Below are 26,819 nucleotides of genomic sequence, written 5' to 3' on the forward strand. Positions count from 1 at the left end.
CAGTTAGTTATTTGATTTCATCTCAGCAATTGTTGTTAAGAATGGCCCCTGTGCCTTGGCACATGCACTTGTTATTGCTCCTCTGCTGTAAGGAGAAATAATGTTCTCTGCTTGCACAAAGCATGCGCAGAACCTAAACAGAAATCCCCTCTGTGAATCCTGATCCGCGGTTAGAGATAAGTATAATTAGTTACCCACAGTAGTAATGTTTTGCAGCTTTGTACATGTGTGCTTGTAGCACAGGATTAATCTTCTGTCTTCAAAGGATGCTATTACCTGAGCGCACTGGGACCTATGGAGAGCTCCAAAATTAGACAGCCATCTTTAGATAAAACTGACTCCCTCCCTTGTAAGATCTGATTGTATTTGTGAAATGAAAAGCACGTGGTTACATGATTCATATATAGATGGGCTTTAATGGATGAAATGTTTGTTTTAAGAATTTTGGCACCTTAATCTTGTCTCAATTGATATACATAATATTGCATTAATAAAGTCGTTAGTGAGAGGTGGAATGTGTAGATCCTTTCGTCCTCCCATTATGGCTCCTCTTTTTTTATTCTCATTCCATCTTCATTACCTCTTGACACGCACACTGTGTATTTAATAAGCATGGTTATTCAACCCTGATGTTTGTTCTGTCAGAGCAAATGAAACCTTGACTTCTACGACTTTTTCTTTAACACTTTTGTGTCCTGCAGGAGCAATTTGAAGTGGAATCACTCCTGTTGCACTATGATGGCACACTCTGCTCTCTTTTACCATGGCTCCCTGCAGATAAACAACAGATAAACAAATAACAATATCATTCCCACAAATCAGAATGCTTTTATTTTATAAATAATCACACATGGCAACAGCTTCCTCTTAGCAATGAGATGAGTGATTTGATGGGCCTTATGAACCTTTGAGTGGAGGTATTGATGTCATCTATATTCATGCTGGCTTGTTTCAGATACATTCACTGGATCAGGAAATGTCATTGTATTTCATTAGCATTTATACATGAGTGAACTATGAGCACACCTTGGCCACAAATAAGACACTTCTCCCTTACAAGGGGCTGCAGTGCCCTCAAGTGGCTTTCAGATGAACTCCATTTGGGAGAAGTTTGAAAGAGCAATCGACCCATGTTTGAGTCTCATTTGAAGTCTTTGAGAAAGCCCTTATGGTGCCAAAAGTAGAACACACTTTTATTACATCCCAGTTTTGGATGATGAGGTCACCTAGCCACAGCTGAACCTCCTGAAACACTACCAAACCCACAGAGAACAGCAAAGAAAGAGAAAGATACATTTCAGACTTTTCTCGTAAACAGACTTTCCTTCTTCTTTATGGTCTAAAATTGGTTGGTGTGTTTTAATTTCTTAAAGACTGGAACTGTTAATGTCAAACATGTTTATCTATTATAATTGTGATGGCAACTAATAGCTTCATGTAATATATTTGTTCTACATTCCATGACATACTGGAGTAATATGTCTCAATAAGGAATCATGCCATTTCCCACCCCCCACCCCCTCTTACTCGCACATCCCCCAACATAATAAAGGTTCTTTAACTTGTCCTTGGCTCAGTGCAAATGTGTCTGAAGCCCAGTGGCTTCCTTTTGTCCAAAACAGTCCTAATGGATACTGAATGTAAGTTTGATCTAGTTGGCCCCTTACACTATAGTTTTAATTATAGTACAATTATATTATAAAGTCAGAGTCCAAACTGAGTCCTGGATCTATAGGATGGTGGGTTTGCAGTATAAACATCTGAATGTCTTATTACACATTCACTGAGGTAAACATCTTAAATTCAGAATCGACAATCTGAATTTTCAAGACTGCATGAGCAGCCTCACATACAACAGACACCAGACCTTAAAAAAGGCTAGACGATTGATATAGATTCACCCCAAAGTCGAACGATCCCTTCCCTGGCTCGTGCCCCATCCTTCCACCGAGGTCAGTTCAAATGCTGCTGACACATAAACAGAGTTGGATGAAACCATAACCTCCTTGGTGGAGGTAATTATGTCATAAAGAGAGCAATTGTTATTCACTGGAAAAACTGTCTACTTTATGTACCAATATGCAATAAACACAAATGTGGGCTCCTTTTATGCTATAACATTAATATGAACCAATATATTTAAAAAGATTCACGGCTACATTTCCAAATTAGTGTCATAAAAATTGTTGAAGCAAAAAAAACAAAAAAAAACAAAAAAACACATTAAGATTAAACGAAAAGTGATACCCTAATGATACCTGATCAGTAAATAATCATTACCATAAAGTTTCATCATTAGGATTGATAGCGTCCAGGACACTGTTCACTGTATCACAGCAGAATAAGAGCTTTTCTGCTCTGCTAACTCTTCTCCTCAATAATGTGTAATTATTATGGGGAAAAGGGCTCTAGGACTTTAAAACTGAAACTCTGCCATTAATGGGAAGATATTTATCTCCAATTATCACTTTAATGGCAAAGGGTCATCTTGACGTTAATTAATCACAGCATATCACTCCAGCTTCATCTGTGGTGACACTTTAATTTCAGCAGTTATTATCGCTACCACCACATAGACTACGCTGTGTCAAGTAATGGCTCTGTAATAACCCTCACTAACTGCAGCTCACATGTCTGGCATTTATTAAAGGAACTGACCATGGTGGAACTCCAGAATACATATTATCAGTTTCCATTAGGAGAGACAGATGCTCCTCTTAACACCACCATTTTCCATCATGTGTTTAGCATGCAAACATACATACTGTAGCAATCAGGTGCAATTCCACAGGTATGCAATTTGGATCTTTCATCTTCTCTGTACTATTTTTCAAAAGGCTGTCAGGTAAAAATCTAAGTGGAATAGCCCAGAGATGATGAGGAGTTTATGAAAATTAGATAAAATGAAAGGAGAAAATTTCTTAAGGAAGGCAATTTTTGAGAAATGAGGTGTGGGAATTTACCTTATATGACTTTCTACTTGTGTGTACACTGACATAATCTTTATAATGAGGAAATGCTGAACATACAGAAACTAACATCTCGACTTGACTTTGACTCCTTTTGTAATCCTTTTTCACAGCAGACATTATTCATAGAAGAAAAATGTAAATCATTACTAATAACAATTATTATAGCTCTGTTGTGTGAGCATCTAGTGAGCATCCTTGGCAAATATATAGTGTGCAGTGTTGTAATATAGATGTAGCGTTAGTTGCCATTCTTACGATATATTGAAGGTTTTACCTAAGGATTGTAATGGTAACGTTTACTTTCTTTTGAAATGAACATAACCATGCAAAAAAATAATAATATTTAAAACACACATTGAACAGGAATATGGGACAAATCAGGAGGTTTTGCAAGTAGGCCTCCTTTTGAACAATATCAGAACTTATACTTCATGTAGATATGGTAGATCGTTTCTTTAAGATAGTGTTTTTCTTCATTTTACATAGAAAACAACTAGTTGTCTGTGCGGATCAATATTCGTTTTGTCCGGTTGGGGGCAGTGACGTGCCGGTGACGTATGTCCCGGCTCAACATTTGTGGAGACGAAGAAGAAACGACAGACAGAAAATGGCTGACTGGCGGTGTGGACACAATATATTTTGGCTCCAAACACAGTTGTAAGGTGCCCCACGACCAACCTCAGACTGATGCGTTTGACAGCGAAGCACAATGTTTAAAAAGGCGAAACGAGCTAACTTGCGACGGAGGAATGAGTCGGACGAGGACGAGCCGGGGGAGAATCAGCCACCTCCGTCGGCGCCTACATCGGCCGGGCCTGCGGTGGAAGAGATCCCGTTTATGGAGACTTACACCAACAGCGCTGTCGGTGCACCGAGCAGCACGGAGAGCAGTCACAGCAACGGCTTTCAGGCCAACCTCAACAGTTTACGAGCTGTCAAGAGAGAAAAGAAAGTGAAAGAGCCAGCTGCGGTGCCGGGACCCACCAAAGCCAGTTTACTGAGTTTCAACGATGAAGAAGGTAACATGGTGAACCGATGCTAACAAGCTAACTAACCTGAGCTGAAGAAAACGTGTTGTCCCGTCAGAGTACTAACTGTACCTGAGGGCACTCACATCGTGTTTACAGTTCATAAAAGATTGTAGATAACCACTTTACCCAAACCGGTATCCGATCATTTGACCGCCGACTTAACTTTGGGTGATGATGTGCATAGTTATCTTGACTCTCCACTGACTTTCACGCTTTCATGACATGTTGGTAAACAGAAGGATCCGAGGTGTTCAGAGTGAAGAAATCCAATCACAGCAAGAAGATTGTAAAACAGCTGAAGAAAGAATATAAGGAGGATCTGGAGAGGTCTGGATATGTCAAACAGGAGCCAAAATCAGGTGGGAATTACTGCTGCTCTGCCAATGTTTCTACAAACTGTGAAAGCCTGCCCGATCAGGATATTCAAAATTTCTGCAATGGGACAGGGCAGAAGGCCATTATTTACTTGATATTTTGAAGTTAATGTAAATGTCAGATGATATGAATTTTGCATTCATACTACGTTACACCGCTAATTACAAAAAATTATTGTTGCAATTCGACTAGAGGTGAGGCTTCATTTAATTTATTTCACTCCTTATGCAACATGCCCATACTTGCAATCCTGCACTCAAAGCCTGTGATATGTGATATTGCTTGTCCTCTTTATTTATCTGTGTCTGTACTTTGTTTTTTCTAGACGTACCACTTCAGTTTCCAGTTGCTATTAAGGAGGAAGTGGCTAGCCGAGCGGGTAGTGAGCAAGGAGAGGAAGAAATGGAGGTGGACAGTGCTGACGAGCAGGAAGAAGAAGCAAAGAGCCAAGGTGGTCAGGGAAATAATCAAGTGTCCAAGAGCAACAACGCAGGAGCAAATTTTAATGCACTTTCCTCCCTTGGCAGCCTAAGACCAGGTATTGTACTCTAACTTTTGATCTTGTTAATAATTTTCCTGTTTTTTTGTTTTTTTTTAATGAAGAAAAAAGTGAGTTTGGATTTCATATTCACACAACTGCCTTTCATGTTTATTCACCTGCTGCGTCACACCATTCTAATTACAGCCTATTATGGGCCAACCTACACCTCTGACCATCATATATTAATTATATTCTGCCATATAACATATGGCCTGTTACCATACTTTTGATTGCAGTTGTGTGGCTGTAATGATCAAATCAAGACCAGTTTTTTTTATTTATTATAGGGGAAATCCCTGATGCAGCATTCATCCATGCTGCCAGAAAGAGACGGCAACTGGCAAGAGAACTTGGAGGTGAAGCTCCCCTGGTGGAGAACGAGGCTACCAAGAAACGTCTCGTACGGGAAGACCAAGATGGCAGCGATGATGAAGACGAGGAGGAGAAGAGGATCCGCTTTAGCGGAGTCAGGAACAAAAGCCAGAGACAAAAGATAGCTGAGGAGATAGGTACCATGAGATTATAGTGCACTGACTATACATTAGTTAATATAATTTAAAACAACTGTCTCTAAGAAATGTTTAACACATACAGGTATTGAGGGCAGTGATGACGAGGCACTGGATGCAGGGCAGGATGAGGAAGTGAGCCGTTGGGAGCAAGAGCAAATTAGGAAAGGAATCAGCATACCTCAGGTAGGATGAACAAAATCTCTTCAACAGCTGTAAAAGAGCTAAATTATTCCTGTTAATCTCTTGATAATGGATGATCTATTCTTCTATCAAATTTTATTATTGCTTCATTCTGTTGCTTTTGTTTACGTACAAAAACTGGAATTTATTTCAACTAGACTGTCGTTATTATGGGTTTCATTTCTGAAATCATTAGTCAGTCTAACTTATATTTTATTAACCAAGTGAAAATGCTCAACATTTGGGTTCTCCCGCTTCTCGTCAATGATGATTTTTCTGCAATTTTTTGTTTGTTTTTATATGGATAAAACTAGAATGGATTTTACCTTGGAGTTAGCGTTGAGCTACGCAAACAAATCTAATACCTTGAGATGATGTAATCATAGTTTTGCAATTCCATAGAGTTCTATTATTTAATATTTTCTAAATTGAGACTTACTTATGCACATTTTGGAGAACAAAAGAATTGTGGTCATTGATGACGCTTGTTACTATTTGTTGTTTCCAATGACCAGGTCCAGAGCAATCAGCCAGAGGACAACACAGTCTACTACCAAAACAGCTATGAGACCCAGCCTTATGGCTCGTCCTACAGCATGCCTTTCACCTACAGTACTGTTGTGCCACAGACTGGAAAACCAGCTGGCCAAGGAGACAATGGCTCTATTCACTACGGGGCCCCTATTAGTGATCTAACCCCGGTATCCATTGATCTGGTAAAGAAACGCCTGCGGGATAGGTAGGTTCAGTGGAAGACTGCAGCACCATCTAATATCAGTCTTCAGCTCAGCTACTGCCATCTCTGTGTGCTGTGGTCCTGAAGACCCAGCAAAGCTCTTCCACAGATGCAAGTGCCAAAGAGGGAAGAAGGAGGTCAGGAGGGGCAGTTGCATTAGTCCCCCTAATTACAGCTCCTGTCTCCCAAAAACAGTTTTCATGATGCCTTTATTTAATGGGTGCACTCCAAAGCAATTAATTCCTATATCCTAAATGTCTGTCATCAAAGTTAGAGAAAGTTTCTTTTTCCTTAGCCCCATCTAAGTCATCCTTTGTTACTGTCTTTTCCTGTATGTCATGTGTCTAGACTCAACCAAATGCACGCAGGCCACAACGCAAACGCCAAGCGCTACAAACAGATTGAAGAAGACCTAGCTGCCTCTGAGTGCACCATACAGCAGCTGGAGGGCTCATCCAATGACAATGCAGATCAATATAAATTCTTGCAAGAGATGCGAGGGTATGTTGGAGACTTGCTTGAGTGTTTCAGTGAAAAGGTAAGGGAGAATTTATCTGCTGTCTGATTAGATGTTTTCTGTTTTGTGACTGTGTGTGATCGCTGACCACATAAGTTGGAGTCTAAGAAAAATCGGAGGCATTGAAAATTATAAAAAGCCAATTGGTCATGTTTTGTAGTTATTTTCTGGAAAATGCTATCACTAGTTACTTAGTTACTTGGGATTCTTTTTATGTTTCCTAATTGCCTCACATCTGTTTATAATTTTAGCCAGAAATATTTCTTGGTCACCAAGAAGCTTTTGTTAATTGAAAATACTGTTAGTTCATGATAATTTGCAATAATTAACTGTTTATACAGAGTTTATACTTTCTACAAGAAGTGCATACATTTATTTTAAGATGAACTGGTGCTTTACGAGGGCCTTATATCATTGTGGAGCTAAGTACATGCACAAGTGTCAGTTAAAGAGAATGAGTCAAGTTTAACACATGAAGAAATGCCTCTGACATAAACAATGTTCCCTGCACTTATAGAGCTGCATAGTAAACGCATGTCCACACAGAATAACTTGGTCTTGATCTTGCAGCAGCAGAACAGCAGCTGCACGGTGAGCGAACTGGCCCGCCAGCTGCCAACCTGTGTTTCCTCAACTGCTCTAATGTCGGTTTTAACCCTATTAGGTGGAGTGTGCAAAGCACTGTGGTGGCAAATGGACACCAATCAACTATTATCAGCATGACTTCATATGGAGTCCCCTATTACTTAGGAAACATCATGACTGGAACAGTAAATAATCACTGTTGGGTAAAAACTTTTTAACTGCAATTTTGATAATGGAATAACCTCTCAGGACATTTACCTGGGCCTTTAACTTGGTTTTGCTACTCTTAAATCCATATTGTTCAAGCAACTTCACAGATATTTAAGCATTACCAGGTTTTCACCTGACACAAGTGATATTTTGGTTCCAGTATTTTATTGTCCATCATGCTCCAGCAAGACATCCCTGTGACTCGGAGCCCCACTTTTGTTTGGGTCAGAGGTCACAGAAGACATCATATCTTTCAGGTGCCTGCTGTCCTGGAGCTGGAGGCTGCCATGCACCAGTTACTAAGGCAACGGGCCTCACGACTTGTCCAGAGAAGACAGGATGATATTAAAGATGAATCATCGGAGTTTGCAAGCCTTTCAAGTCAGTCCATCTTGAAGGTTTTTATGATTTATTTGAACGGCCTCGTCAGTTCTCTGTATGTGTGTGTGTGTGGGGGGTGTGTGTGTCTTTGTTGTTCACATTCTTGTGTCCCCCTACCTCTGTTTTGTTTCTTTCATGAAGTGTGATTAGTGGTAATTGAGGTGTGATTCTGAGTGCGTGAGCATGTATCAACGTGGAACCTGTTTAATTGGAGGAGCTGTTGTGGCTGCTCTTTAATGGCTGAGTCTCAGTCAGCTGGGTATAACTCAGTACAAACAATGAGTCACTAAGTGAAGATGACTAAAACATTAGTGACGTGTCATCAATCACTTTTTCTGTAACATGTGAGAAGTTGCAGACAGGTAGGTGATAGGGCAATGAATGATACCAAAGTTGTCTCTAATAAATATTGTATCTTATTGCTGGTAGTACCTAATAGAGTAGGAGGAGTTTTGGATAAAAATTTATAACTGTTTCACTATGTTATCTGTCTCATCCAATAAATATTTAAGTCTTTTAGATTATTTAAAACTCAGACACTATATTGAGAGTTCAGAGAATGAACAGAATCAGAAATAGGTTATGGATTGTCTCCACTTTTCATTACTGGTTCTAAAATGATTCCTGTCTCTTACAGATAAAGCTGCCATGGCTCCTAATTTGGACTCATTTGGTCGAGACCGTGCAGCATACCAAGAACACAGTCGTCAGAGGAGGATAGCAGAAAGAGAAGCACGACGGTATGAAGCTCATTTGTATTCAAAGATGTATGTCAAGGATTTCTGGAGTCTATGGTCTGAATTATTTGACATGGGCTTTGATTGTCTGGCTTTATGCTTGTGGGTTTGCAGAACTCGCCGGCGACAAGCTCGAGAGCAAAATGGAAAGAGGGCTGAGCATAAAGAAGGATTGTCATCTGATGATGAAGAAACATCTACTGACATCACCAGCTTTGACATGGAGCGAGGTTCAGCAATTACAGCATTGATCATGTTGAGAAGTGAAAAATTAGTTGACATGCACTTTCACATATCACGCCTAATGCATTCTGAAACTTCTTTCATTTTGTTCAGATCGTGTCATCAGGGAATGTAAGAAAGTATTTGAGGATGTGGTGGAGGACTTTCATTCTCTTGACTGCATCAAATCCCATTTTGAAGTGTGGAGGAGACATTATGCCGACTGTTACAGAGATGCTTATATTGGCCTCTGTCTGCCCAAACTCTTCAACCCTTTAGTGCGCCTACAGCTGATATCATGGAACCCTCTCCAGGTACGACACATATGTGCTTAGTGTAAGATTTTCCTTTTTGAAAATGGGAATGGAAAATTCTGAAATCTCATTTTTGACTTTTCTTACCATGCAGCCAGAGTGTGCAAACTTTGAGTACATGCTCTGGTTTGAGTCTCTGTTATTTTACGGCTTCGAGGAGCACACCACGTTGCAGATGGGAGATGGGGACATCAGTTTACTGCCTGCTATTGTGGAAAAGGTCATCATCTCCAAACTCATAGGTAGAAAAACCCATACAACATCACCAGCATTCTCCAAAACATTAACTTTGCAAAACAATGCCGTTTGAGCAATTACATAATGTCTATTTATGAATTGTTTGCTGTGTGTTGTGCGTTGTGTAGTGCTGGCGGAGCAAGTATGGGATCCACTGTCAAGCAGTCAAACAGCTAGGCTGGTGGGTTTCATTCACAGACTCATGAAAGGTTACCCCACTGTGCTGCATGGGGACAACCGATACACACAGGTACTGTCCAGGCTGTCGATACCTCCATATACATAGTTTTCTTTATTTTAATCTTTATCTGTTTATTAACAGACTGAATTAAGTCTTGGGGAAGAATTGTTGCCATTTGAATTTCCTTTTTTCTCCATCAGGAGCTTTTGAAAACAGTTGTCTTAAGAACCAGGCGGACTCTGGATGAAGATGTCTTCCTTCCCCTCTATCCCAAAAAGTATGTTACTGGAATTAGTTCAGTTTTTTTCTGAGATCCATATGATGATGCTGGATAACTGATTAAATGTGTGTGTTTTGCTTTTATTCAGTGTGTTGGACAACAAGAACAGCAGTCCTTACTTATTCTACCAGAGGCAGTTTTGGTCCTGTGTGAAGGTTTGTGCAAACAACTCACAGTTGTCTTCTTAAGCTAATCTGAATGACTAGAGGAGGTGGACACACAAGTTTGTCGGGTTGTTTATTGAGGTGCAATAAAACATTTATTTAATGGAAGTGTATGTGTTGAGTCGTCACAGATGTGTTTGTATTTACATGATATAGTTTGCATCGCAACCTGCAATGGTAGCTGAAAGCTGTGTCAGCAGTCCAATTGGTTATTGAGCCTGCATGATGATGTGTTGCTCTTGTCCACTAATTGCACAGCTGCTGGGCAACATCTTGCAGTGGGATGGCATCTTATCCAGTTCCTGTCTTAGGGACCTGGCACTAGACAGCACTGTAAATAGATACATTCTATCTGCACTTCAGACCGCAGAGACCGGAGAAGAAAATGTTGAGAAGTGTCAGAAGGTAGGTGAAGTACCTAATTCTTTTTGCCAATTAATCTATTGTGTCAAAACAAAGAGGTACTTTTGCAGCAAGTGGCTTGTTCATGTTAAATGAGCTGTTTTTAAAGTGCTTTACCTGTTTCATGTTGAAAAAGTTGACCTTCAAAGGGTAAATTTAACGGCAAGCTTTTATTTGACTGAAAGTTGTTCATCCAAGTTTCTATTCATTAATATCCCATCTTTGGGTATGAATGAAGTCAGTTTGTCTTATGTTGAAAGGGATGGGCTAACTTTGAATTCAATTTTATTTGTTAATAACCAAATCACTGGATCTATACATCTTTTACCAGATGCCTGAGATGAGAAAAGGTTTCAAATATAATTTCAGGGAAATCTTTCTGTATTTAAAAGTACATGATCTGCCTGCCTATCTAAAAATAGAGATATTTTTTTAGCCACCTGAGTAATGATGAGATGTGCTTGTATTTTATATCAAAATCCTCTTGGCCCAGATCAGTGTGAACTGGTGCAGCTTTCATCTGTACTTGTTCGTGTTTCAGGTGGTGGAGTGTTTGCCACTGCAATGGTTCTCTGGGCTAAAAGGCCAGCAGACGTTGCCTCAGTTGGAGCCATTTTGTCGCTACCTCACCCACCTGGCAAACTCATTGCACCGCAGCAGTGCTGGCGGATCAGATGTGGAACGCCGCAGTGCCAAGTAAGAGGGTACCTTCTGTACATACAGCTAGTTTGTCAGACTGGGGATGTTGAATTCGTTCATGATGTCATCTGCTGTAAGCTGAATAGAGTTGTATCAGGTAAAAGTGTTACAATGCTTATTGTACTTCTAACACAACTTTATCTCCCAACAGGGAACAAGTCAAAGAGATTGTGAAGATGTTGGGCCACGTAAATGCTCTTGACCACATCATCACTTTGGCAGCAGAGCACGGAATTAAAGACATCAAACCACTATTGGAAGCAAAGTCGTAGAAGACATGACTGCAGTAGCCTTTCATTTGTCTTCTGTTGCATTCAGCACGTTTGGCACTGTGGGATCACTGAGTTGGACTCATGGAAACTGACACAAATGAATTTGAAGTTAAGATCAGCAGTTTTTTTGACCTTGAAAAAGGAAGGTAAAAATCTTGTTGTAAATATTGTGAATAATGTATAAAAAGATGGGCTCAGACACCTACCAACACAGGACTCGTGCTGAAATGAGGCCATGCATTGTCAGCTCAAAACAGTCAGTCACTTATGTTCAATGCTGACATTTTAAATGCATAATTTATTAGGAGTAAACATTTGTTGACCTCAATTACTGTTCAAGAATCAAATTTCTCTGTATAATCACCCTGGCTATCTGTACAAACTGCTTAACCTCCACTATTTATCTCACATGCTCTTTTCTATAGGTGCCAAAAAAGTAAAAAACTAGGTAGATGTCCAAAAGGTAGAAATGGCACAGAGAGTGACCGTTGACTTGATTGTTGATCCCCACTTCATCGTCCAGTATTCGTCTGTCGCCCACAGACCGTCCTGGTGACCACAGCAGAGCTCACAGCTCTCTAATCACATTTGTAAGACCTTTTCGTTTTAGTATTCTGTTTGCCTGTGAATAAAATCTGAATTTGAAAGATTGATAAGTTTTGATTCACATTCCAGGTGTGGCCCGGAGGAAATTTCAGTGTGTTACCTAATGCATTACTATCAAATGAAATGCCTCAATTGAAGAATCATAACATTTTTAATCACTGAAATAGAACTGTTATAAGTAATTCAATTTTTCCCTAAGTCTTTGCAACGCAATAGTCATGAATACTGAATGGACCAAAGCCAGCAGCCAGTTGTGTGCCTTACTCATTGAGTGCCACTTGGGGCTGTTGCACAACAGTAATAATGGTAATAAGCAGGAGGGGCGGCTTGCTGCTGCCGGTCCCCTCCTCCTCTCCGCCGAGTGTCTAACTCCTCCAACCACCTGTGAAGAAGCACACCTCATCGATGCACTTCTGTTTGCTCCAGTTTCCAGCTTCTCTTTCCCCGACCAGCACATCTCCAGACGCCCGCTCCGTGCGCTGCTGCTGCCGGCCGCTGCAAGGTAAGAAGACGAGTCCCAGCTCCTTTGGGTGGGATGGCCAGATGGTTTTCAGGGTGCACATGGCAGTGAGGTCTGTGAAGCTGAGTGGGCGCCACTGAGGGCACCAACGCTGTAAACCGCATGCTCTTTAAGCTTGAAGCCCAGTTTAGGCGCTTTCTAGGAGACGCGGATGTGTATTTTTGTTTTTGGTTTTTTTTTTTTTCCTGCAGCGCATCCAGCATCCACTGTGGATCTGGATTGGATCCATGCTCACTCTCTGTGACCATGATCCTGTAACAGAGGAGGGCCGATCCCCGCAGTGTGTTCAGGCTGGGTTTGACTGTCAGGACAGAAGGTCCGGTGATGCCTGTGGAGATGGCAGCAGAGGATAAGTCCTGGACTCTAGACTTGGTCCAAAGCCAGCAGTGCCACAGTCAGGAAGCCTGGACCGGACAGACAGTAATTGAAAGTGCAAGTCTTAAAAAAATGATCAGCTAAATCATAGAAACATCTATTCCCTTTTTACTGTTTATGCAGGGATGTGACATTTGACTGAAGTACACTTAGAAAATCCAAAACAAAAAAGACATGGAACATGGAAAATCCTAAAACAGATGGGATTCCAAGTTTTGACCCTTTTATTCTCTCTATGCAATAAATGCAAAATTGATGCCGTAATACCGTTAGTAATACCAATTTGGCAACGTATAATGTTGAAAGCGATTTAAATTATGTAATAATCAGAGCATTTTCACATCCAAAATGAAAGTCTGTAAGGAATGACTAAGTAAAAAGATTTGACCTTTACAGTCTTGATGGCAACAGTTGAGAACAGCTCTGCTTGGTCTAAGTTTAGCTGGTCAAAAAGTGGGTCATGAGCTGGCAAGCTGCTGAGAGCAGTGTTGTATGTAGCACAGAACGTTGCATGTATAGAAGCTTTCCAGGTTCACTAAGGTTCGGGATGCGGTCTCAGCATTCCCAGGTTTCATATTTCCTCCAGGCCAAATGCCTTGTTAACTATAAACTCAGTAACATCCTCATAAAACCACAGTTGCTCTGGGGACTAATAGCTTTTTGTTTGTGTCCACATTGAAATTTTGGTAATTTGCTGGAGGTGGCTTCTGACTTTGACTTGTCAAAACAAAGTGATTGCTGCTGCAGTCAATACATGCTGAGTACAAATCTTGGATTAGGGCTTTGTTACAATGTTAGACAACAGCCAGACACACGCACAATGTTTATTTACGGTTTCAGGAGTGATTAGTTTGAAGGAATAGAAACCAGTTTAGATGTTGAAAATGAACTTTGTATTGATTGATGCAGCTTTTATAATCCACAAATGCAAAACTGATCTACCAACTTGAATTAACACAGAAAGATACTCACATCAGAAATAATAACGTTATTTTATTGCTGTTTGTACTTTTATGTAACAGCAAAAAAATGTAAACATTTTGAGCTATGGAGAAAAACTACATCAATATATTGGATTGGATTGAGCTTCTTTTTAATATTCTGGAGGACGACAATCTTCACTAAGTCCTGAGCGTTAGTCCATCCAAACTATCAACTAAGTGTGAAATTTGTAGATTCTTTCATATCCTCATATATCTGCAAATTGGAGTAAAAACCGTTTCTATGGGCTGGTTCCTGGACTAAAAAAAAAAAAAAAACGTAAAATATCCCCGTAGCTGCACTGAAAAGATGTAAAGGGTTAATCTTTTGTTTCCTAAAATATGTGATTATTTCTCTGGCCTGTGTTTGAGGAAGGAAGATGGGAGTGACATTGTTGTCTGTCCAAACAGGTCGAGGGCATTTTGGCATTTAGCCCTTTCTTATTTTTGTCACAAGATTGTCAACAAATTATTGAGTTTTCATGGTCCAGTCATGGCTGCCTGTATGATCGTTTAAGCTTTCTCTAACTGTGGATCTTCTTCAGCCAGGAAACGCTGTGACCCGTCACATTAGCAGAGTGTTGTCACCCCAATGTGGCACGTAGGGCCGCGAGGTCAGACGCAAGGTTGTGACTTTGCCTGCTCCTAATAGGCCGACTGACCAACTGAGTGACTTACACACAATGTAATCCACACCCACTTCAAGTTCAAAGTGACTTTGTCCCAGACAAGAAATCAGTCAGCTAACGAGATCCGCTTTTAGTAGCGGTGTCTACCTTGCAGATATAGATGGCATCATGTGTAGGATGGAAACAGACGGGGATTGTCAACAAGCTGCAGTCAACACAGCAGTTGGATGCCATTCTTTTTCCTCAGGGAGCCCACCTGTTTACACATTAAGCCAAACACACACTCTCATACTGTGTGTGTCCATATATACCTGTTGTCTAGTGCAGCAGATTCATGACTTTGGCCGCCAGGTATGCCAAGAAGAAATACTGAAGGGAAAGAAAGGCAGCTCAGCCAAGAGTAATATGACTGTGACAACAGATGTGGGCGTTTGTTTGACTTTAAGTCAGTATTCCTACTAATGTTCATTCTGCGGTCAGGTGACGCTCTGCAACAAATGAGTGCTCCATAAATCCAACTATTGCATAGAAGTGCGAAGACGGACTGCTGGTGTAAATGTCAAACAGCGTCACATTCATGGCCTGTTTTCATTTGTGCGGAGGAATCACACCCCCTTCCTGCTTTCCCACTCCCTCCCATTGATGTGAACTGCCTCTCCTCTCCTCTCCTCACATCCCAACTGGTGCACTCAGCCAAGTCACTTAAACAGACACTGGATCCTGTATACACACAGATAATAACAGAATATGCCACCTAAAGTCTGAGGGGCTTTTGTAACTTTATTTCCTGGTCTTTATCCTTGTGTAAATAATCCTTTTATCACACTGATGACAAGACAGAGCATACATTTATGCTCATGTGTGTTTATGTGAATGAGCAACAACCACACACAAGAGTGTGTATGAGCAGTGCCAAACCAAAGGCTCCCGTGGATACAGCCACTTGAGAGAACTCGTCTTGGTACGTTTGTGTTCTTAATGAAAAAAAAAATGCCACTTTCATAGTTAAGAGTTAGTTTTTGCTGTAAAATTGCACGCATTAAGATTTTATTCCCATTCATCTATTGCTACAGTCTGGCCCTGATTTTGTGTGTGTGTGTGTGTGTGTGTGTGTGTGTGTGTGTGTGTGGTGCTTGGAATAGCCAAACCATGTGATCCCTCCAGGCTCTATTTCAGAACGACGGCCGTCAAACTCTTTCATTCTTCACAACCAGCCCTGAAGGATAGTCAACAAATAAACCCAGTTTCTGCCATCAGGCTTCTAAACTTTACATTAAGATAAACAGAATCTGTGGGTTGATTCAAGTAAGTACTTTATTTATCTTCTTAGTCCACAATGTGAGGAGAGATTATTGCCTTTTTAATATTGATCTGCAACATTGAGATTGCATGATTAATTAACATTGTTTTTTCCTAGTGCTCCTGGTTTCATATGCTGCTGTTTGCTTTGAACTGTCAAAATTTTCCGTCCGTTTAAGGTGCCATCTCAGATCGTCATCTGAGTTGTATTGACAGGAGTTGGTTCTGATTCTGCAGTTGCGTATCGTGTGCGTGAGTTAGAGAGAGGTCATGTGGCTCATACAGGCTCCTCTCACCTGTGGTTTAAGTGTGTACATGTGTGTTTTTATTTGCATTCGTCGTTGAATCATCTGCCTTTGAATGGTATGTAGCAAACTAAACTGAATGCGTGGAATGACATAATGCTGATGAATTTCAATAGAAGTTCAGAGCAATCATCAATTTTCCTTTAAATCACAAAAACTGGCAAAAAAAAATAGAATGTTGTGTGAAATTTGTGGGGGAAAAAAAAGGAAACAGTGTTATACTGTAATTTCTGATGTATATTCTCCTGTGACATATAAAAATGGTGATTACAGGATTACCTCAGCAGGGTTAGTGGTGCAATGCATAATGTGTCTGCTTATGGAGCAGAAGATTCTAGGTACAACTCCTGATGGGCTCGGTGAAACTTTTAACTTGTCATGGCCAGAAACCCTGACTTTCAACCAAACTGCAGTCAGTGTCCACTTCAAAAGTCCTTCTCTTTACGCTACGTATCTAAATGCAGTTACTAAATTGCTGTCGGCAAAAAGCCTTCAGCATGCTTCTGAAACCCCTGCAGGGCTTTTTCTCACCATATTGATTTAATTGAAATGATTTGCTGGTGGGGAAAATGTCCAACAGTGAGACATAGGTTAGCCTTGACGTTGACTGTTTTTATCCCACATTGAGTTAAGCCCTTGGGAGTACTTTTCATAGCCCTCCTACCTAAAACAATGTAACAATCATAGCCGGGCACGCAGCCAAGCAGCCGTGATCGTATAGTGGTTAGTACTCTGCGTTGTGGCCGCAGCAACCCCGGTTCAAATCCGGGTCACGGCAAGACTTTGCAGTGGTCTAGTTTTGTTTCTCAACGTATTCTTGCCGAATCTGACTGTTGCACATGACCAATTACAGGATCCCCTAAGCTTTTCATTGGTCCCACAATGCACGGCTAGTGGCGCACAGTATATTGTGTCTAACTACAGATCAGAAGGTTTTAAGTTTGCCTCCTGTCTAGCTCGGTGTGACCTTTAACTTTTCATGGCCAGAAGTCCTGACTCTGAACTGCAGTCTATTTCCACTCTGCAAGTCATTCTCTTTGCAATGGGCCCAAGAACCCATGCTAGTGGATTAGGGTTACTGGGCACTTGGATGACTGTCAACCTTAATTTTAAGAATTGGATTTTTGTCCTATTCACTTGTAGAATTTCAGTTTGGTTCAATGATAAAAATATCTGAGTGTCAACACTTTGTGTCAGAGCTGCTATTAAATGATGAATCTTACTTGACTGATGAAATCTGCAGCCCCAAATGTGCTTCATTCAGTTTAATGGTTTTGTGTTCAGGATAATTTTTAGGGAATGTTTTTCACAAATTAATAAAATGTAAGAGACATTAGATAACACATTGGTCTTGATAAGAAGAGGGAATCCTGCTCTCATCACTGTCCCTATAAACCCATTCATTTTGGCTGCAAACAACCTGATAGAATTGTGATCATTGTCAGTTAATTTGAAAGTTCTTCCATTAATCAAATAATGATTCATTTGGTCCATAATACTGGGGGGAAAAAAGAAAACACAAATATACACACACTGAAAAAAGTATTCCACATTAGTCCAATCCCAAAACATTTACTGTCATGTAAGACAGTAAAATATTCTCATATTTGCACAAAAAGAAAATTAGGTATTGAAATTATCATTTGACTTTCAAGCAGAATTATTACAACTCAACTTTCTATGGAAACTAATACAGGAAACTTCTTCCACGACAAATTCATGCCTTCTTTATTGCACTTAAAAAGGATTTTAATTGGACATTTTACAACATGGAACAATCAAAAGATTTAGGGCAGGTTGGATAACGTTTCAGGAGTTAAAAATGAGTCGTCCCCTTGTCACGCTACGTGATAGTTTCCATCAGGTTTGACATGACCGTGACTTTCCACATGATCTGTCCAGGTTTGTGACCTCATGTCAATATGATCTGGGAAGATGGCATTATCCAGCAATGGGTGACGGAGATGTTAAGCAAGAAATCATTCATTCACCTCCTCGTCATTTCTGTGTGGAACATAACAGGACTTCTGACAGATCACCACAACTTAACTTAAGCCTCAGTATGTGAGTTCAGAACTATGGAATGTGTAAGATGTAAGATGTAAGATTCAGAGAAACCACTTTGGAAGACGTGTTATAGTTGTGGTTACAGTTTTGGTCTGCAACTCCATTGCTGCTCATCTCTTTCCACATTTGCACACATGCTTTAAAGGTTGATTTCACCTGTGAAGTCCAGTGGGCGTGTCACGAGGACTGTCCAGCAGCTGTGGGGTTTATTTCAGCCTGGTTTGATTTTAACTCATTTTAACAGGAAGTCGCCATCGCAAACTTGAGGGTGATGCATTTACAAGAGGAGCAAAGGATGGATCTAATCTATGATGTCATGTTGCATTTTGGGTAGCGGGGGAACCAATAGTTTTGGAGCTTGACCCATACACAGGGCTGAAAGTTGCCTCAGAAACCGTCACTTCAGTGCTGAGCATTTGTTGCACCAGTTCCCATTTACCCTAACCCTAACCCTCAAACACCCCTTTAATTAGTAAATAAAAATGTCATTAGAATAAAATATCCCTGCGTGTTCTGTATAACAACCAAAAGTCAGCAACAGTCTGCCTGTGTGTAAGAGTAACAAAATGTGATGATTGTGTCCTGATTTTTGATTGTCTTTGTTTTAAACAGCCTGTTCTTTGCCTCCTCTCCTGTGAGTTGTGTTATTATGTAACATATGTCTGCAATTTATCCAGCAATAAGATGGATTATCCCTATCGGGCCTTCTTTTTTTCTTCTTCTTCTTTTTTGGCGAGTGGTCACACACTGTGGATTTGGGTTGTGTTATGTAACACCCCAGGAAACAGTGTTCTACTTAAAACAAGTTTGATGAGCACAAGTGAACCCATTTACCACAGCTGGAACAGTTAGCCGCTGTGCGAGTGTTAGTGTTAGTACTTGTGATTGCAAATGTAGCTTTGACAGAAAGACAAGTATGAATGTGCAGTGGTTGAAGTTATACAGACTTATTTTAGAGCATATCTGTTTGGCCATTTTAGTAAAGTAGTTAAAGAGTAGCAATAAAAAAAAATCTGCTGCTCTCCACTCAGCTAAAAATCTGAGAAACTTACTTTGTTTACTATCCTTTTCCGCCCTTTAGGGTGTATGTGGCCTCTCGTCTTGTTGCCTCTGACCTCTGATTCCTGGTTGAGATTCCCCCCGTCCCCTTCCTCCTTCCCTCCCGGCCAGACTGTCATCCATGGCGCTGAACCAGCTTCTGGGTTTTGGGAAGCAGTTACTGAGGGTGAAGGTGGTGAACTGTAACACAGAGGACTCACGTCTGTCTCGATGTCTCAATACTTTTGATCTGGTGGCCCTGGGCGTGGGCAGCACACTAGGCGCCGGTGTCTATGTGCTGGCTGGGGCCGTTGCCAGGGAAAATTCGGGTAGGTTAACACAGGTTAACTTCAAGTAAACTTTTTAAAGGATGGTGTGTGAGACAAATCATATACTCATTTGAATCCTGTTGTCCCCCCCACCCCCCCCCCCCCCCCCCCGCCCCCACCACCCCAGGTCCTGCCATTGTGCTGTCTTTCCTGATAGCAGCTTTAGCCTCAGTGTTGGCTGGTTTGTGCTATTCTGAGTTTGGAGCCCGTGTTCCCAAGACTGGCTCAGCTTATCTGTACTCCTATGTGACTGTCGGGGAGCTGTGGGCTTTCATCACCGGATGGAACCTTATCCTCTCCTATATCATTGGTAAACAACATGGGGTCCTGCTTTGTTGTCTCTGCTTTGCCACTTTCCGATTGCAGGCATTTGTCTTTGATTAGATTCACTGGCATTTGTAAGACATCAAGAGTTACTGCTCAGAAGACAGAAAAGTCAGCATGAGATGTCCCTCCTGGTTTTCTCTCCATCTCAGGCACCTCCAGCGTGGCCCGTGCGTGGAGCGCCACCTTTGACGAGCTGGTAGGGAAGCGCATAGAGGAGTTCTGCAGGGAGTACATGACCATGGATGCACCAGGCGTGCTGGCACAGTACCCCGACATGTTTGCTGTAGTGATCATAATCACCCTCACAGGTAGGAAAGCCCCTCCCCCTTTCTCTCTGTCATTCACTCATCATGTTTGCCGTGCATTGAGGGTATTTATCTTTGTTACTAAGCAGCATCTCACCTGAAAGTTTCTTACAGTAGACAATGCTGCACGGGCAGATCTTCTCTATAAATATATTAGAAAAAGTATCTCTATTACAATTGACATTTGTTCATGCTGCACCTCTATGTCTCCTTCCTCCAAAAGCATTTCCTTTTTCTTATTCTTTCTTGTGTTTGCGTGTGTCCAAGGTCTGCTGGTATTTGGAGTGAAGGAGTCAGCCATGGTCAACAAGGTTTTTACATGCATTAACATCCTAGTCCTGATGTTCATGGTGGTCTCTGGGCTGGTCAAGGGTACTTTGAAAAACTGGCAGCTGGACCCCGAAGAGATCCTGCATGCCAATCACACCAGTAACTTCAGCTTCAAGTACGATCCCTAAATTCAACTGAGAACAGCTATTTCTTCAACAACAACTTCATTAAATGTTGTGTTTTTTTCTGCTGGCTTTACTGATACTTGATCAATTTCTTCTTGCCAGTCTGACAGAAATCCAGCAAACCAAAGAGAGTTTGGGAGTGGGAGGCTTCATGCCATTTGGATTGACAGGCGTCCTGTCAGGAGCTGCTACCTGTTTTTATGCCTTTGTCGGATTTGACTGCATCGCCACCACAGGTCAGTGCTGGATCAAACCAGAAAATTCTCACTGTCTTCTTCCACTTCTCAAGTCCTTTCCAAAACCTCATGTGGGTATTTCAGTTCTAGGGGTGGGGTGGTGGTGAAACTGGATCTTGAGTTGGGACCGTTTCAATTCTGTGCTTGTTTTAAGAGCCAGAAGTATTACATAAGGCGGGCAGAGCAGATATAGTCCAGTGTGTTTGGTCCAGTTTTGCTCTGACTTCAGGAGCACTGGGTTGTGAAAAAATGAGAATTTACAAACTTCTTACCACTTGCTGCTCTCCGCCCCTCTAGCATAACACACCCCTCTTTTTTCTGAATTTTGATTGGTTGGCAAGAAGTTAAACCTGATTGATTGCTTGACTTTGGCCCATGAGAGCATGTCAAACGTCTCTCGCATGCAGACACGCACGGTAAAGTTGTCCCCTCCCCCACGCTCACACACGTACTACTGTTATACCACTGTTACACTTGTGGCCAACGCCCTCTCACAATCTGGGCCAACCAGTAGCCGTCACCAGCCCTGAATGGTGACATAAGAGAAAAAAAAATTGTGATTTCGCTGCGGAACAAGACCTCAGGAGAACAGTTGCATAATCACCTCCACACAGATAGTCGGGTGTTCAAGTTTTTTGGGTGCACACGAAAAATAAGCTCTTTGTTCAGTTTGTTGAAAAATGTTTGTGCAGTATATTTGCAGACATACATCTGTTTACCAGGTCTCCACGTTTCCTGGAAAACTTCCAGGAAAACCTTCAAGGAAAGAAGGCCTGTTACAATTCAGTGGCTGCTCAGTCCATTAGTTAAGATATGATTAAAACAGTTACCAACAAACAAGGTCACAGCAGGGAATGGAAAGTGCAGGGCTGATGTAATAAAGTTGCAGCATTATCTCCAACAGATAATAAGTAAAACCGTACATATTTTATTGTGTCCCCCTCTCTGTCTCTGCTTAGGTGAAGAAGTGAAGAACCCCCAGAGAGCCATCCCCATCGGCATCGTGTCCTCGCTGCTCATCTGCTTTGTGGCGTACTTCTGTGTTTCTGCTGCCCTCACCCTCATGATGCCATACTATCTGCTCGACAGCAAAAGTCCTCTGCCCGTAGCATTTAAATATGTTGGCTGGGGAGGAGCCAAGTATGCCGTAGCTGTGGGCTCTCTTTGTGCTTTGTCTACAAGGTAAGAGCTTAAACGCCCCTGTATTGCTTTGCAGTTCATTTTTAATGTATCATCATAGACTGTAGTTCCTTCTCTTTCAACTAGATATGCAGTGTGTCTGCATGTGGACACGCATGTGTGAACATCATTAGTGTATATTTAACCTCAGGAGGCATTTGATGCCTTATCTAAAAATAGGAAGACTACAGAGAATAATTATGCCATCAGTGTGTGTGATTATGCAACATATTACCAAAGACTGCCTCAACTTCATTTTTACTGTTAATTTGAGTTTTTTGACATTTTTATAACTGTGATATTTTTGGACTTGGTTGTGTACATCAGAATGATTTTGACATCATCATAATTCATGATAATGAATTCTATTCCCAAGGGAAGAATCTGTGCATGGTGTACTTTAGATTAGGGTGATGAGCAGACGTGTGCTTTGACTTTAAATACACTCTTGCATGCAGCTGTTGCTCTTACCCTGTTATTATCTATCATTGTAAATATACTGTGTGCTGTTCTTTGTATATGTCAGTTATATGTATGTTAGTATGGATACGATATATCCTGTCTTCCCCCCAATAGCCTGCTGGCTGCAATGTTCCTCATACCCAGTGTGATGATCGGCTGCTTTTCAATTTCATAACCAAGATCAGGCCCCCTACACAAACCTTGCTATTGCAACCCTCACCTCTGCTACAGAGGCAGGGGAGACACTAACATGCATGTATTAAAACAGCAGCCATGTACACTGAGCCTTTTTTTATGCTGCAGGGCTGCATTACGCTCTGGCGTGTATTGAATAAACATGCCAGAAAGCAGGCAAGCTGTCTGTGTTTCTTCTTAGTTGAGGTAGGGTGTTGCATCTCTACCTTGTCTACATCTAACTGTATCATTTTCCAATAACCTTAGGGACATTTTGCAGGCATCTTAGTGATGTAGGAAAGAAAACTGATACCAAACTAAACTGCACGGCCATTGAGTTGACAATGGAAAGGAGAGTAGTAACGTGTGGAGCCATATTTGCCATTCACGGAAGAGAAATTTTGCATGCTGACATCGTCCTGGCACCAGAGTCATGCCCCTGCTGCTCCACAGGGAAGTCAGTCTGATATACCGTTCCATGTTGTCAAAACTCCACTTATGACCGCTCTCAATTCCTCCTTTTCTTTTGTTTCTCCACTACACTCCTACAACCGTTGTCCCAATCTGGTGTTTTCCTCCCCACTCCACCCCAGTCTGTTGGGTTCCATGTTCCCCCTACCCCGAATCATCTTCGCCATGGCTCAGGATGGCCTGCTCTTCTCCTTCCTGGCCCGCATCAGTGAGAGAAAAGCCCCAGTAACAGCCACTGTGTCCGCCGGGGTTATGTCTGGTAAGAGGAAAAGGGATTTGGAATAAGGAAGGATGAGGAAAGCATAGAGTTAAAGTGACAATAGAGTGAAGAAGAAAGAAATCACTAGAGTGAGTACTTATGGTGTACGACAGCTTTATGAGGTAAAATTCAACTCAATTGGGGCGCAAATGGGAAAAAGGAAAGTGGCTCTTTTCATAACTTGTAACAATGTAGAAATGATCATGTTTAATTAAATTGTTATTAACTTTAAAATGCTATAAAATTTATCATCTTCTTTCTCTTCTTTGAAGCTGTCATGGCATTGCTGTTTGACCTGAAGGACCTGGTGGATCTGATGTCAATCGGTACGCTGCTGGCATACACATTAGTGGCGGCCTGTGTCCTGGTGCTGAGGTTAGTGGGGAGATATGCACCAGTTTCATTCTTTCATCTCTCTCAAGCAAATTGAATGAACTAAATTCGCTGTAATCCTGTGCTACCAGACGTATCACGACTGACACAAGTCGAAGAGAAGTCATTTTAAATGGCTGAGATCTGATGGTAGATGAACTAATGCCTGTGTTAGGTATAGGCCGGAGGAGTCGCCTTCAGTGTATCGGATGGCCAGCATCCAGCAGCACGGGGAGCTGAGCGACGGCTTCAGCGTCCCCAGTATGGACATCCTGCCAGGGGTGGAGGAACGGTTTAGCCTCAGGTCCCTGCTATACCCAGACAACCCTGAGCCATCCACCCTCTCCGGTTCCACTGTCAACATCTGTGCCTCCGTCCTGGGTAGGTGATCCAGACCTACTTACAGTATATGCACTGGTTAAAGCTGACAAGCTCTTGAATGGCTTTTAAATGTAGATGATGGTGTGATACCTGCCTTTAAAAGGTCTCATTGAGTCACATAAATTACAAGTTAAGCATTAAGAAAGATAAAAATGAATGTCCCACTGCAGGAACCCTGATCCTGGTGTTCAGTATACTGGCAGTGCAGGGAGGCACTGCTGTTTGGAACATTGTAGCCCTCAGCATCATCTTCATGGTGTGTCTCTTCCTCGTCTTTATCATCTGGAGACAGCCTGAGAGCAAGGAAAGACTCTCTTTCAAGGTTTGATTCCAGAGATTCACTCTGTGTAGATGTATTTTCAGGCACTGGCTTTTCCAACACTAACTTTGGTTTCATATTTCCTATGACTCAAAACAATCCACTGTGGACTCTTTAGGTTCCAATGCTGCCCTTCATCCCAGTGATGAGCATGTTTGTCAATGTCTACCTGATGATGCAGTTGGACAGAGGCACCTGGATACGGTTTTCAGTCTGGATGGCTATAGGTACTGTTACCTTCTCCCAGTTTATACTGATATACCTGTTGTACTCACCCTAAAGAGGACATTTCCTTTAGATGTTAGCTCTCCCTGTAGAAGTCCACCAGGATCCGACATTGAATTTTGCGTGTTAGAATCCAAAATGAGCATTTTTATGCCCGACTCTTACATTGGCCTTTTCTGGACATCGAAAGCAGATCCTATCCCTGCTTTCACTTTGCTTTATCTCACAACTTCAAACATAAGAAATGTTAAAAAGCCAGGAATATCATTAAAACCGTGTAATTTCACAATTACTGTAGTAAGTAAATCCTGTTTTGTTTTTTTTGTTTTGTTTTGTTTTACTCAGGTTTATTGATCTACTTCATCTATGGCATTCACCATAGCACTGAGGCTGCCATGTCCCGCTCGTCTCCAGAGACAGAGATGATTGGCTACAAGCACAACCACCAGTCAGAGAGCATGATGGCAGAAAAGGAGGCCTTTCTCCACAGTGAAACTAATTCCCAGGAAGAGGATGATGGAGATTTGTTGGAAGCATTATAAGATGCTGCACACATTGTAGTGGCCCTGACTCCCAATCCCTCACCGGCCGTTACGCCTTTTAGGGGAAAGCAATGATAAATAACTTTGGCATGTGATAAACAGACCTGCTGTGACGATCCCCTTCGACTGTTGGCCACAACACGGAGTCATGAGGCTTATGCAAAAACAGAACTTATTTCGCAATATTTGACTTGTTTTATTATTTGAAGATAAGCTTGTTCAGCGGCTTGTTGTGGCTTGGCTGTCCAGAGGAGAGTTCACGTTGGAGACATGAAACACAGCAGTGTTTGAGGGACGCTCAGAGATGACTCAAAACCGTAATATTTCTTTTATTTTGATGTTGGGTCTTAATTACTTCTTATCTGAGTTATATTACTGGCAGTAGGACCGTTTTGTCTTTTGTCATAAGAGTCAAAAGTGTGTAGCTGCATCGTTGTTAAAATCACAAAACACACATTAATATTAAATACAGATTGGTGCCAATAACTTCATTCTCTGAAACTCGGTAGACTCTTATGTAACTGATAAGTCTGCTCTTGCACAGTCCACACTGCAGAACGACGTGGTATGTAGGTGATGTCATCATACTTGATTGTTGGTCCGCCAACAGAAAAGGCTGTTCAGGAAGCCGATGGCTGCACATATCTGAGCCAACAGGAAGCACTAATTTAGACTTACATGCCGCTTGTGCAGCTTTAAGCGTGGTGGCGATGGTTTTCCTGCATGTGCTTTATCTTGAAGCAGTCCCAATCAATCAGAAATCAGGAATCTGACTGAAGATGAAGAAGAAATTGCAGTTTCAGCAGCATATCCCCCATTGCACGTCCTTCATAGTGATAAAGGCAAATATGCTGCTGAATTTGGGATATTAAATCCTCTCAAAATTGTCAGGAAGAGTCACGTAAAATTAGATAACTGTAGGTTTTCACAGTGCAGGCTGCTGTGTCTTTTTGGATCAGTTGCTTTTTTTTTTTTTTTTTTTTTTTTCTCAAAAAATAATATTTGGCTAACTTTTTTTCCATGTTCACTTTGGAGTTATGCATTTGTTCTCTTTTTTTCTTGTTTGTTTGTTTGTTAGTGCGTTTTTAGTACCCGGTTCCATAATCACGGTCACTTCCGTCGTCTTCATTAGGTTATGAATTAATCTGTTTCAATTTACAATATTTACAATTGAGCAAATCCTATTAATAATTTTATCAGGAAGCATTTCACTGTGAAATGGTGGTTAGCACCGTTACCTCACAGCAGGATCTGGGTTCTCGGGGCTGGGTCCTTTCTGCGTGGAGCTTGCTTGCTCTCCGTTAGCCTGTGCAGGTGTTCTCCAGGTACTCTGGCTTGGTCCAACACGTTCATGTTGATTGGTGACTGTATATGGCCCGTAGGCGTGAAGGGTTGTTTGTCTTTATATAAGCGGTA

At 41.5% G+C, this 26,819-nt stretch overlaps 2 protein-coding genes and 1 non-coding gene across 6 annotated transcripts; all 3 read left to right on the forward strand.

Annotated features, from left to right (window-relative positions):
• Positions 1 to 3,566: 3,566 nt before the first annotated feature.
• On the forward strand, positions 3,567 to 12,199 carry paxbp1 (PAX3 and PAX7 binding protein 1). 2 transcript variants are annotated; one of them, XM_029518809.1, is made up of 19 exons: positions 3,567 to 3,991; positions 4,240 to 4,374; positions 4,725 to 4,832; positions 4,872 to 4,916; positions 5,207 to 5,428; positions 5,514 to 5,614; positions 6,127 to 6,350; positions 6,696 to 6,885; positions 7,917 to 8,040; positions 8,678 to 8,780; positions 8,892 to 9,007; positions 9,114 to 9,313; positions 9,408 to 9,555; positions 9,679 to 9,800; positions 9,932 to 10,008; positions 10,100 to 10,166; positions 10,434 to 10,580; positions 11,119 to 11,273; positions 11,428 to 12,199. In XM_029518809.1, exons 1-19 carry the CDS (start codon positions 3,682 to 3,684, stop codon positions 11,546 to 11,548), a joined length of 2,715 nt encoding a protein of 904 aa, XP_029374669.1. In that variant the 5' UTR covers positions 3,567 to 3,681; the 3' UTR covers positions 11,549 to 12,199. The 2 variants fall into 2 exon arrangements, with proteins under 2 accessions (XP_029374669.1, XP_029374668.1); XM_029518808.1 differs by having other exon boundaries at positions 4,240 to 4,362; positions 4,704 to 4,916.
• A 348-nt stretch (positions 12,200 to 12,547) lies between these two features.
• On the forward strand, positions 12,548 to 26,337 carry slc7a1a (solute carrier family 7 member 1a). Of its 3 annotated transcripts, none has more exons than XM_029518811.1 (13): positions 12,548 to 12,656; positions 19,411 to 19,696; positions 19,824 to 20,006; positions 20,173 to 20,331; positions 20,596 to 20,773; positions 20,886 to 21,019; positions 21,979 to 22,201; positions 23,428 to 23,564; positions 23,837 to 23,939; positions 24,112 to 24,317; positions 24,488 to 24,639; positions 24,755 to 24,863; positions 25,207 to 26,337. In XM_029518811.1, exons 2-13 carry the CDS (start codon positions 19,510 to 19,512, stop codon positions 25,401 to 25,403), a joined length of 1,968 nt encoding a protein of 655 aa, XP_029374671.1. In that variant the 5' UTR covers positions 12,548 to 12,656; positions 19,411 to 19,509; the 3' UTR covers positions 25,404 to 26,337. The 3 variants fall into 3 exon arrangements, with proteins under 3 accessions (XP_029374671.1, XP_029374672.1, XP_029374670.1); XM_029518810.1 differs by lacking the exon at positions 12,548 to 12,656 and adding an exon at positions 15,875 to 15,963; XM_029518812.1 differs by lacking the exons at positions 19,411 to 19,696; positions 19,824 to 20,006.
• Positions 16,969 to 17,040, forward strand: trnah-gug (transfer RNA histidin (anticodon GUG)). The gene has a single exon. It is a non-coding gene; the product is annotated as a tRNA-His (tRNA).
• Positions 26,338 to 26,819: the final 482 nt, after the last annotated feature.

The sequence above is a fragment of the Echeneis naucrates genome, chromosome 14, assembly GCF_900963305.1.
Source record: "Echeneis naucrates chromosome 14, fEcheNa1.1, whole genome shotgun sequence".
NCBI lineage: Eukaryota > Metazoa > Chordata > Actinopteri > Carangiformes > Echeneidae > Echeneis > Echeneis naucrates.